The 12,223-nt window shown below is 42.9% G+C and overlaps 1 protein-coding gene across 2 annotated transcripts in view; it reads right to left on the bottom strand.

Moving 5' to 3' along the window:
* CAMK1D (calcium/calmodulin dependent protein kinase ID) overlaps positions 1 to 12,223 on the bottom strand; it is a 232,221-nt gene that overhangs the window by 39,597 nt on the left and 180,401 nt on the right. For both annotated transcript variants that reach the window (XM_030014815.2, XM_030014817.2), the window contains 2 exons: positions 9,008 to 9,146; positions 4,483 to 4,609 (listed from right to left, as the gene is read on the bottom strand). In XM_030014815.2, coding sequence (XP_029870675.1) covers positions 4,483 to 4,609; positions 9,008 to 9,146 — 266 coding nt within the window. The remainder of the gene's footprint in view (positions 1 to 4,482; positions 4,610 to 9,007; positions 9,147 to 12,223) is intronic.

Here is a 12,223-nt window from a genome sequence, read left to right as displayed (position 1 = left end):
TCCCGTTGCTCAGGCCTCTTGAAGGTACCACCTCAAAAAGATGGACAGAGAGGAACAACCCTGCACCATTGAGAAGATGGTTGGATGCACGAAGGACCAACCCAGTCCCTCTCCTGAAGGCAAAGACGGTGCAAGAGCAGTGTGACCTCCTCTGCTGCCATTCAAAGTGTCTTCCTCATGGTGCAAACAGGCTAGGAGGCATATGAAGCAGCTTCACCACAAGACCAGAGTCCCTCTTCCACTGACTCCTGGGATGAAAATAACTTCTCTCCCTCTTTCACACAGTCCTCCAGTGTTCATCTTGTCCTGATTGGCCAAGATTTTGAATTTTGGGGCTGTTTCTGAAGGACAGCAGGATTTCGGTGCAGCGTTGCTGGCTGCTTGTGCTCCTGCTGTCCCTATTTCATGTTGCTGAGTCAGATTTAGGGAGCTCTCATGGAACACAACACAGCTACAACCACACACAAGCAAACCCCGTTTCAGGATACAGCAACAGAGCTGAGCAATCGCACTGTCGTGAGCTTATGCCTGAGCAAACCCTGGTGAGAGCAGTGCCCATGCTTTATTTTTACTTTATTATTCATGTTACCACCTAAACAACTCCTGGGGTTGCTTTTTGCTAATAAGGATATTCCAAAGGCTAATTGAATATTTTCAAACCTTTGACTCAAAGGATACTGAGTAAGTCAAAATTCAACATGGAAATCTGTTGCTTACTTAAATGCTTTGGTCTTGCGCAGGGCTAAGAGAAACGCATGGCTTTGATATAATCTGAAATTGCTACTGGATTTCTGACCGAGCTGAAAGTTGTGAAATGACCTTTCTTAAAAGCACTACAGAAAACAAAAACAGTAGGTGAGGTGGGGTGTACGGGGACCAACCACATATCCAGGGTCCAGCCCAATAACTATGACAGGGAAATACAAGAAAATTTTACTTGAAGTTGGGTTGGGACTCAGAGCAAGAATTTTAACTCTCAGTAGGATTAAGATATTAGCCAGCCACAAACACAGTTCATAATTCAGCATTTCTGCACAAGGAGATCAGATTTCCCGAGACAGGCTTTCTAACATTTTTTCCAAACTTTTCAATGCTCCTAAGTGTCTTGCAAGTCTAAGTCCTACCTGCAGAGCTTTTGAGAGACCAGCTCTCATGGAAAGTCAGTCAGTGAGACCTAATTCTCAAACAGCCAGAATCTCTTTAGAAGAATTTGCTGAGTGACTGGAGTCACCTCGTGGTGAGTGCCCAACTTGACACACCTCAAGGATGACTCATTTTCAGGCAGTTTTGAACACCTCCTTCATCAAAATCAAGTTCTTAGAAATGGTCTCAAGCTGAGCAGCCCGAATCTATGCTTTAAAATGATAAATCACTAATGGCTTATGCAGATCTTGCCCATAATCACACAGATAATTCAGGATTTTGAAAACACCACTTCTCCTCCAGTTTAGACGATGGGGTGGGATCCATGCAAGTCAGTCCACACGCCTAATTTGCAATGAAATGAGCCACACAAGCTGCCTCGTTTTACCCAATTTAGGTGCTATCTAAAAGTTGGGCATCTAGTCCCAGCTCATCACCTAGACTCCTTCCGTAACAAATGGAGAGATTAGAGTAGTAAGCAGATAAGAAAATGGAAGACCTTTTCATTAGAAGAGGTAGTATTATCAGACCTCCTCTTCAGTAAGTAAACATTTAGATTTGCATCTTTACAAAAGTGGCTCAGCTAACTGGGTTAAATTATCCCGTCATCTTTTCACTATAGGACCAAAACCTCTGACAAAACTCCTGAAGGGATAAGATCTCTGAATAGTTGACAGTGATTTTATCTGTAAGGCAGAGCCTTAAAAGCTAATGTGCTAATGCACTACTTGTTATGCACGTTTTAGATATACTCTAATTTGATAAGCAATACTTTGATTTTCAGAAAGAAAACTGATATTTTTAAGAAGTTTAAGTACAATTACACCCTCCCTTATTCAATGAATTTCTGAACCACATAAACAGGAATTTAGTGTCTCGGGTGCCACCGTTCTTTGGAGATGAAACTAAGAAAACACAAAGAGTTGAAATGGCAGGGGGGCTTGCACACTTGCAAATACTTGGGCAGCAGACATGAGTTAAGATCAGGTCTGCTACCAATAAGAAGCTTATCCAGCACTTTGCATAGCGGGATCCAACTAGATCCATTTCTGGAGATGAAGTATAAATTGTGTCAGATGCTAATGACTTCTCAACAGAGCCCTGGTTGCCTTTGACATGTGATACATGCCTAATTTTTTTCCATTAATTTAAAAGCAAAGTGGTTAAACTGACAAAAATAATTAATTCCTCATAAAATCTTAGAAAATGAGGTGTTCTACATATCTTTAAAGAAAAGCACCGGGAAGTGTGTTGCAAGTGATGGATCCCTGTGGCATGTGTCTGCCCCAGTCCAGATGAGGACACGTATTCATGTTGTGCGATTAGGAGGAAGGACTCTTACATTTATTTGAGGGCATTAGGCAGGTGCTGCAAATTGGAGTGATGCTGGAAGGCACGAAAGCTTTCAGACGTGGACAAATTGCAGACCACATATGCAGAAGCCATGTCATCAGGTATAAGACTCACGGAGGCCCGTTTGTGGGTATCACCACAGCGACTGACAACAAAAATTTTCTGTGCTTGGAAAATGTTGTCTGGGCAACCAATTATATTAAAAAGAAAAAAAAAGCAGCACTAAAGAGGAGCTGTCTCCTGTGCAAAAAAGAAATACAACAAATATTTGAAGAGGTTTTCTTTGTGAGAGAGGAGAAAAAACTCCTGTCAGCACTTGAGAAATAAGAGGCCGTGACCTCTTGAACCGTGATGAGTAAATCCTGCGTTCAGTAAGGTAACAACAGGCCTGGAGGCACTTGTGTAGCTATCAGAGCCCAGACCATGAGTAACGAGAGCTCTCAAACATCTCTGAAAGCACTACAATTCGTGTCACATGCTCCGAGAGCTTCCTCTCCAAAATAGCAAGTTTTCTTATGTAAATGGCTACGCTGAGAGGCCATATGAGATCACTCAGTGCCCAAGCAGAGTCCCACTCCCTCTTTTTCATCAGCGCTTCAGCAAACATCATCTGAGCTTCCCTGTGTCTCACAGACTTATTCTAGTCAGTGCCCATTTCGGAACAAAATAAAACATGTTAATTAAGGACAGAAAAGCTGACAGCAAAAATTATGAAAATTGCCATCTCAGCTCAATTCCTGCTAGTGCTTCGGAAGAAGATTTCCAGCCTGGTGTGATTACACAAGACAGCTATTCAGGCTGTACAGAGTGCATCCTGACTCATATGTCTTAAAATAAAAAAAAGATGGGCTGATGGCTTCACGATGGGAAACCAGAGAAACCTATTCCTTTTCCTGATGTTATCAGGATAGAGTATGTCTGCGCAGCGTGAAGATAATGCCCAGAAAAAGGTATTCCTGGGACAAAGCTGGATCACTGTGTCATAACCGCGTAATCTGTTTGAGCTCTCATACCATGGTATCATCAGAGCTGTGAAAACAGGTGAGGTGGCAGCTGCAAAGCAAAAGGAGCCTCTGACTGCTGGAAGACATCAAGTCTTTCCTGCTGGAAAGATCTGAGACAAATTTATCCCTGGGGAAGCCACTGTCATTTTAGTTTCATGTATTTCATGGATACCCCAGAGATTAATTTTGCCATCATCTCAGCTGGCTAGCTAGGTATCGTAGGAAGCACAGGCTTGCTGGATCCACCTCACGCATGAAGTAAGCTTTTTAAATAGTGTTTGCTCAAACAGACCCTGTCATCACCTGCCATATAATTCTCACATTCAGTTACTTTATCTTTTTTAAAAGGATGCTGGTAAACACACTGCTAATCAATAGCCTGGTACAATCACTACTGAATGGACAGAAGACCAAAGAATAACGATAGGAAACAGTTTGATACTGTCCAGGAAGGCCCGAGGATCTAAAGAGCTTTTGCTTACTGACATCTAGGAGTCAGTAACTTAACATGGTTGTAACAGAGGGTGACTGAACATGTCTGAATAAACGTAGCTCTTTCATTTTACTGTCTTTTGTCAGGGGAATCTCGCAAATGTTATCCTTTATGATTAAAATAATATGTTACATTAAGTAAAGCTTCTCGGTTTTATAGGTGCTTGCAGAATCGATGCATTTGAGGATATTCTTCACGTGCTCCTAATTTAGCTAATTATTGTCTTTGAGAAAACTCATTGTGTAAAGGACTAAAATTATGAAAGTGAATCCCACAAACCCTGAGCTGCATTGCAGGATGAGGACCCAAAGGAGAAGAGCATACAAGGCAGAGCACCAGCAGCTTCTGAAATCCCTATTTCTAAGGAACATCTGTAAAATCTCCTGTGCACTATGTAGTGGCACTGGGAAACAAGTATTATTCCCTTTTCACCATCTGTCTGTATTGCAGCTGGGAAGAGTGGATGGACAGTATAATCAAGCCTCTTACCGACATAGCCAGGGGTCCCGCAGGCTGTGGACATCACATCTCCTTTACCTTCCATCTTTGACAATCCAAAGTCACTGATCATGATTTTTGACTCTTCATCCTGGCTGTAGTAAAGCAGGTTCTCAGGCTAGAAAGGGGAACAAGCAAAATGGGTTTTGAATATGTAAGTCCAGTAACAACATCTGTTGGCTGATGCATTGCATTTAATACAATCCTTAGTTAGATCATATGCTAATGTAATTTGGTTCCCCTAAATCCTAAAGAGTTGCTCTTACAACCTGTATGGAGATCCTCTCCAGACTCCTGTATGGAAGCTAATGGAAGAAGCTGACACCTTGAGCTTTGAGCAAATTTCCTGGGATAACAAACTGCTCCTTTGGCACCTCAAATAAGAACTAAGGCTCGTCTTTTACTTGTGAGGTGTCCCCAACACATTTTCACTTCAGAGTCATAAAATGGAAGGATTCATTTGAAGGCAGGTAAATATGGTAAATACAGGTAGTGTAATGAATATTTTTTATACAGCATTCAAAAAAGGAAAAAGGACAACAGTAGGTATTAGAGAATTTTTGTATCTTCTCCACTGGAAATAAACTGTTATGAGAGAGGAAATGCCTTTACTGTTAACAGACTTGCAGCAAGGATGTTTTAGCTAGAGCTGATTAGGAAAAAATGCTACAGCACTAAGCGCAGCAACTTGTTTATGCTGAGAGAAAACAAGAATCACTCCACAAAGCCCTGTGACTTTATACCAATGTCAGCTGGGTTGGAGAGCCCAAACAACCTCCATCTGCTACAGCATAGTCCTCCACCCATATGTTTTGAACGCACGCTGCCATACAGCAAAGCTCTTGCTAGGTGCAGTGAGAGCACACTTCTTCCCCTTCTTAATATTTGGGCTTGCAAAAAGGTCCAGCATCTGCTGGCACTCTGACAGCCTGGTGGTTACGGGGTGCCACGGACCTTGGGGTCTTCATCTGTAAAAGTGACGGATACCCAATGTTTCAACATAGCCCTGGTGTAGACTTTTGCCCAGAAGCTGGTACAAATGCCCACCCGCATGCAACACATTTTGCCTATCAGCCCGCCGTGCGCTCCAGGAAACGGCGAGAAGCCGTTGTGGCCTCGCAACATCGTCAAACTCTTTGGGACACATCCAAGCTTGGATTTGCAAGGAGGAGCGATTGCAGTGCAGCAGCACCAGCATCTGTCTTCCCTCCTCCATCGCCGTAACCTCCTGCTCTGGGGAAAGATGGGACGAAGAAGCGCCGGGGAGTGACGTCGCCTTCACCCTCCTCTGAGGTTCCCGTTCAGCTTCAAGTGGAGGTTGAAGCACTTTCTGGCTCCCCAGCCCACCCATGAAGCCACGCAGTGATGGCTTTATCCATGGGACACAATGGCCATGAGAGGATCTACAAGCTGCATCCACAGCTGTGAGCCAGCTGGGACTGAGGCAAAAAGGGAAATAATTCTGTTTGTAAAAATAATTACAAAGTCGTACCATTTATGCTTCTTTCTCATGATACCTTGTAAGTCCAGTGCATTAACTGGCCATAACAATGCTGACACTGTTTTCAGGCACCATGTGAGACAGTTTTATGCCATGGTCTGCCCTCGGTTTGGAGTTACTCTTCATTTTTACTAGTGCTCTTCTGATCTGGTGAGGGGTTGGTAGAGCTGGTATTAGGGGAAAGACAATTATTTCCTAACGATTTCTGCTAACTCACCTCAAGCTCCCACTTACTCATATTTAGTAAGGCCAAGAAACCCACCCATTTAAAACTTAAACTTGTTTAAAACCCGTTTAAAAGAACTCTGGTTCTTCAAGCCGGTTAATTCAAAAAGCATTAATGAGGTGGCTCTGTACCAAGCAGAGCAGCCCAAGCCCTTCAGTCCTTTTGTACATCCTGGACTTCTATGGACGTCATCTGCTGCCATCTCTTGTTATCTGCTGCTGTGTTACTTCGATTAGAGACTTGGAGCCCAGATCTGCTTTTCCCAACTACAGCAAGTACTATTTTGGTATCTGAATAACACATAATTACAATAAATAATTGTTATAGATGTTTTCAAGGGTTGTATTTTTGTAGAGTGGATTCTTTCCCAGAGTTTCATTTTGGGGGATCACAATTCGAAACTTGCACTTATCTTGATATTTTGAGATCATAAAAAGCCTTATTATAGCCCTATTTTTGCCATCATGATATGTTTGTGCTAACAGAAATTCACAGCAGGTGTTCCTCATATACCATATTTTATGAGTCATTTTAACAACTGATATGGTACTGACAAAGACCTGCAAACAAAAGAAAGAAAGAGAAAAAGAGCTAGTCTTTGCCCCAAAATACCACCGGAGAAGGTTGGTTTGATCTAAATTCAGCATGTCCTTAGATAAACTCTGAAAGTAATATGTAGATGAATCCACTTCCCAATTACCAGATATCATATTTTATTATAGGAACTTCTAAATAAGATTAATCTGTTTTAAAGTGAGAGCTACAGCCTTCCTTTAAATTATAAAGACAGGAATATTAAGAGCTTGTACAATCAAATATCTGAATTAAGAGGATTGACCTCCCTCCAAAACCTCTGGCTGCAGGAAGAAGTCTGAAGTTATTTCCTATAAATTGAACTTGGGAGAAAGCTGGTCATGTTAAAATGCTAAACACCACTTCCGTACTGAAATGAGGTGGAACTCTAATAAATACAAGAATATTTATACGTACTTCAGCATAAAAGCAGGAAATGAATGGGAACTGAGGGCAACACATGAAGACTGTAGGAGATGGAAGACTAACCAGTCCCTCCTTACAGAAAACCCATTATTTGGGACTGTTAGGACTAAACTGCACAATACTGAGGAGGAAATATTATTTGTGGACATCAGGGTATATTTTCCTTTGGTGGATTGAAGGTTTTGCCTTAAAAATGTGCCAAAGCAATACTTTAAAAAATATATTTATACTTTCTATTATTTGAGTCTATCTATGAAGTGAAGATCACAGGATGCCCACTTCTGGCAGAGGTGTACAGGATCGAGGCAAGTCCCTTGCAGCAGTAAGGTGTGGAAAACTTGCAGTCCTATGGGAACGGGCCACACACAGCTACAAGATTCATATCTGGAGTCAAAGAAGGGAATGGCTGCATTGAGGCAGTCACAAAACAAGGCAACGTCTGCCTGTCTTGGGCACTGCTCCACCTTGGAGAACTGTGGTGCTGGTGGTTCCACCGGTAATGGGCTCTATTATGGCCCCGCTGCATTGTGTTTTGGGAACAAGCCTGTCATTTATTATTTTACACCACACAGCGCTTCACATCAGCACTAATTTTGGAGGAGATAAAAGGCAAATAAAGAGCATCTCTCATCACCACAATTCTTCACCCATCTTAAGGCGTAACAGCGAGGTCACATTCCCGGCACTACAACCTTCGCTGTGAGGAGACAGCCAAAAATCACAAACATGCAGTTTAATATTAGACTGTATTAAAAATACGATCAATTTAAAAATACATTTAATAAAAAGTTGTATTTAAGAAGTAAAAAAAAAAAAGAAAAAACCCCAAACTTCTCTGCAGCTCTTGACTCCAATAATGTTCATTAAGCCTTTAAATAATATGACTCGTTTAGCCAAATTCCACTCTTTTCACATGGGGACAATTCAAGGCCACAGCATCAGCATCCAGGGAAACTCCTGTTTGGAGCATCCCTCCAAAACACAACCAGAGGTGTTATTTCATTCACTGAATTCTTCGTTTCTGGCAGTAAGTTTGGTAGAATTAACTAGCTCAGGAACTGAACCCAGAGTTTTCTTTTGACATTTGTATCTTTTTCCAATGTCTTCTGCTAATTTATTATTTAAAATAGTAAAGACGGGGAGGTTTAGCTGTGTGTTATGAAATCCAAGGCTTTCTGCTTACCTTAACGACAGTTTAAGATATTGGAAGGAAACAATACAGAAATAATGTTTTGGGTTATTTTTGCCAGAAAAGCTGAGAGTTTTTGATGTGATAACATGGTACAGCTAAAAGGAAAATTATCTAAAAATCACATTGGCACATGATGTTCCTTAGAAGAATCGTTGCTGTTAGCAGTGTCTCCAAAAACACTGGTCCAAATAGCATGATAGGAAATCATACAACTTTCCCACGCTATTTATTGTTACTAATTATTATTACATAAAAGTAAACATAGCACCGCAAATCTGCAAGATACTTTACAGCAGTAAACACTTACATCCCAGCTGAGATGAGTTTCCTGCCTTAACGTAACATTTCAGGTCTTAATGAATGACTTTTTCCCCACATCATATGTGCGAAACTCCCATTGTAACAGCATTGATTGCAAAGTCCTCATTAAAACCAATTACGATGGGAGGATATGGAGCGTTCAGAGCATCTCTCTTATGGTAAAACCTTACTGAAACAGCCAGTCCCAGCGGAGGCCGGACCTACATGCGTTAGACTCACATAATTATGCAACCTTCATTACCACTGCCCGGAGGACCGAATCACGCCGCGGTCGTACCTTGAGGTCCCTGTGCACGATGCCCATTCGGTGCAGGTAGTAGACGGCATCCAGGACCTGCCGGATCAGGGTGCTGGCGTCCTTCTCGGTGTAGAACCCTTTCTCAACAATCCGGTCGAAAAGCTCTCCCCCAGACACTCTGGAAAACACGACGGGACGCAGAAGCGTGAGGACATGCTTTGTAATGTGTTTTCTACCTCTCTAAAGGATGGTCAAGGCCATGCACTAGCCACAGGCAGTCCAAGCACATATCCGTCTGGAGCTCTGGGGGCTCTCCCACTGTCCCAACGAAGCTTTTGGTCTTGGTTTTCTCACAGGCCAAGGACTGGTCATGCTATAACGGAAAATAAAATCCATCACGCATCATAGCGTGGTCAAAGATGCACTAGAACTTGCAGAGGGAAATCACAACCGTACCCAGCAAGGGCCAGGGGAGCAGACACCGGTTTCCACGCCGTCACACCCTAGTGAACTTTGTATAGGCGAATTCGGTCTGCCCTTCCCGCTGGCGCTGTCCCACTGAGGTTGTGAGGCTCCCTACTGCTACGAGCCCTTGGGGGGCACGTTTCACTCCACCGACCAAGGCTTGGGTTTTGCCCTGGAGGAATGGTCCCATTCTCCTTGCCCCACCGGTGAGTGAAATGCATACAGTAGTTACTGCCAGCACCCATAGAGCATTAGTTCATTAAAGGACTCTGGGTCTGTGGCGATTTTAAATGCTCTCAGAGGTCCCCCCCTTTACCCATACATGTATGTTCATCTATCAGCAGCCACGAACTCTTTAGGCAGGGCACGGCCTCTGCCTGGCACTGGTAGCAGACAGTTATTGATGAGGGAGCGCAGATAATCAGCACAATTAATCACCAGATGACACAGATGGGGAAAGGATTCCACAACTCAAAGGGGAAAGAAAATAAAACCTTGACATCCCACTATTTAATGTCTGCTATATTACACTTTTCCTCTGCCCTGCTAGAAATAACACGTTCTGAACCCAATCTTAAATAAAGAATGGACACATTAAAACTCCCTGGAGGAGTATCTGGGGAAACAAAAGAGGAAAGAAATGTCTGAGTAATTGAAATAATAAAACTGTCAGCAAAAAACTGCCCAACTAGGGTAATAAAAGATTTCCGTTTTAACAAGCAAAACCTATTAAAAAATAAAATGTATGCGATATGTTTTTTCAGCAAGTTGCACCACTTAGCATATCATAAATAGCACAGTAAAACTTTCTTTAAAAACAAACCTAATAAAGGGAAAATAATAAATGATTACAGTCATTAAATGCATATGGACTGGGAGCTTGCCATTATACGAACACTAGGTAATTCAGCCACTCCAAGCAATAATCTGCTTGAATAATGCCATGAAGTCACTTTCTAGTGAAGTTTGGACCCTGAATGGAAGAGAAGGCTACCGCTAAAAATGAACACATTCAACTTCGAAAATGAAAAGCAACCTTGGAAGAGAAAAAAAAAAAACAACCAACAGATAATGCTCCTAGTAAGCGCTAGGCAAACAAATCAAATAGCTTGCTAAAATATTGGCATTAAACTGAAACTCTGCAGTAAAGGTGAAGTTCACCCAGGGTCAGAAGTCCACCCAGGAGACCCCCGGCAGTACCAGCAGCCCTGGGGCTCGCTGCTTGCTGCTGGCAGAGAGAGGCTGGAGCAGCAGTGCCAGGCTGACGGTGGGGCAAGGGAAAGAACTGGAGAATTGGAGAGCCCGTGACTCACGGCACAGCGGGGAAGGAGGCATGGCAGGCAGAGGCTGCACCGGCAGAAGTGCCATCTCACAACAACCTGCTCTGAGATGAAACCCTGAACATTGCACAGAAAAACTTGTATTAAAACGCTCTCTTTCCTAGTTTCTCACAATAGGAGTTTTATTTCTCATATATATACATATATATGTATACACATATGTATATATACATGGGGTGTTGGTCCAAGCTCCTCTCAGCCCTACACTCTTTGCCCGACCCATTGCGTGCCTTGCCAAGGGAGAATGGACACACCTCCGCCTCGGCGTTCACTGAAGGCAGACACAGTTTCATTGAATCTGGCTCCTATTAGCTGACTGTCTTTTTGTATTTCCCCTGCAGACCTTTTGTTTCCCGTGGATTGATCGCACTGAAAATTGAGCCCACGCAGTAATTAATATGACTGAATACAGCACATTTCCCCATGAAAATGCAGTGCGTGCTGTTTTGCAATTTCATATGGTTACTTTTGTTATATTCAAGAGATGGACTGCTTTAGCAGATACTGATTTACATCACGTGCTTTCCTGCACAGGGACTCTCTCCTTCGATGTTTGCAGAGAGTATACTTTAACAAAAATTTTTTCATTAAAATGACAAAATTTCCCTCCATGCCAGCTCACTCCCTTAAGCTCATTCTTTAATCAAAAGCTTTTCTTAGTCAAATTTAGTCCAGTGGATCTACTGTACCCAGGCTCAATCTGTTTATAATCTTATTTCAACACACGGAAAATATTTGCAACCTCTTAAATGATGCATTGCAAACCAGAGCTTAATCCAAGGACTCAGGAGGAACAGCCGGTAAGTTCGCAGCCACTTGCTTATTCAGAGTGTCAACAGCATCCCAGGTACATGCAGAGAGTTGAGGGGCCCGTGCTCCTATTTATTCATGTGGTGACTCCACGTTACGGTACATGGGATTTGCATTACATGTTTGCATTCACCTATAGATTCTTCCTGCTGTGGGCAAGAGTCATGGCTGGGGTTCACCTCCCGGGGTGCTCTGCAACTCAGCACCCGATGCTATGGCTACTTTCCATATGGAGCTTATGTCCGTATGGCTTTTCTCCTCCAAAATAGGGTTAACTCAACCGTAATGTCATTGGGAATGCTGCTCCCTGTATGGTGCCCAAGGAGTGCCATAAGTCAGTGCTGTTCCAGGAGCAAACCAGCCAGGGCAGCCGTGGGAGAGCATTTGAACTCTAAACTCATGGTGGAGATGTGGACTGTTTGTCTAAAGCTGGTCTTGATCCCAACCCCCTCTACCCTGCTGAGATGGGACTTGGCATCCTGCTCTGAACAGACCTGGGCACTCACAAAGCACTGCTGCAATTTGTTCCAGTCTTTATTATTCTGGGATTTTTTTTTTTTTTTTTTTTTTTTTGTAATGGCAGCACCGGCTTTGCCCTCTCCGTGGCAATTTTGAGCAGTGCACAGGAGGCAGAGTTGAA

Source organism: Aquila chrysaetos, chromosome 5 (assembly GCF_900496995.4).
Source record: "Aquila chrysaetos chrysaetos chromosome 5, bAquChr1.4, whole genome shotgun sequence".
Lineage (NCBI taxonomy): Eukaryota > Metazoa > Chordata > Aves > Accipitriformes > Accipitridae > Aquila > Aquila chrysaetos.
The sequence above is the reverse complement of the archived record's forward strand: the minus strand, read 5'-3'. Positions and strand labels throughout refer to the sequence as shown.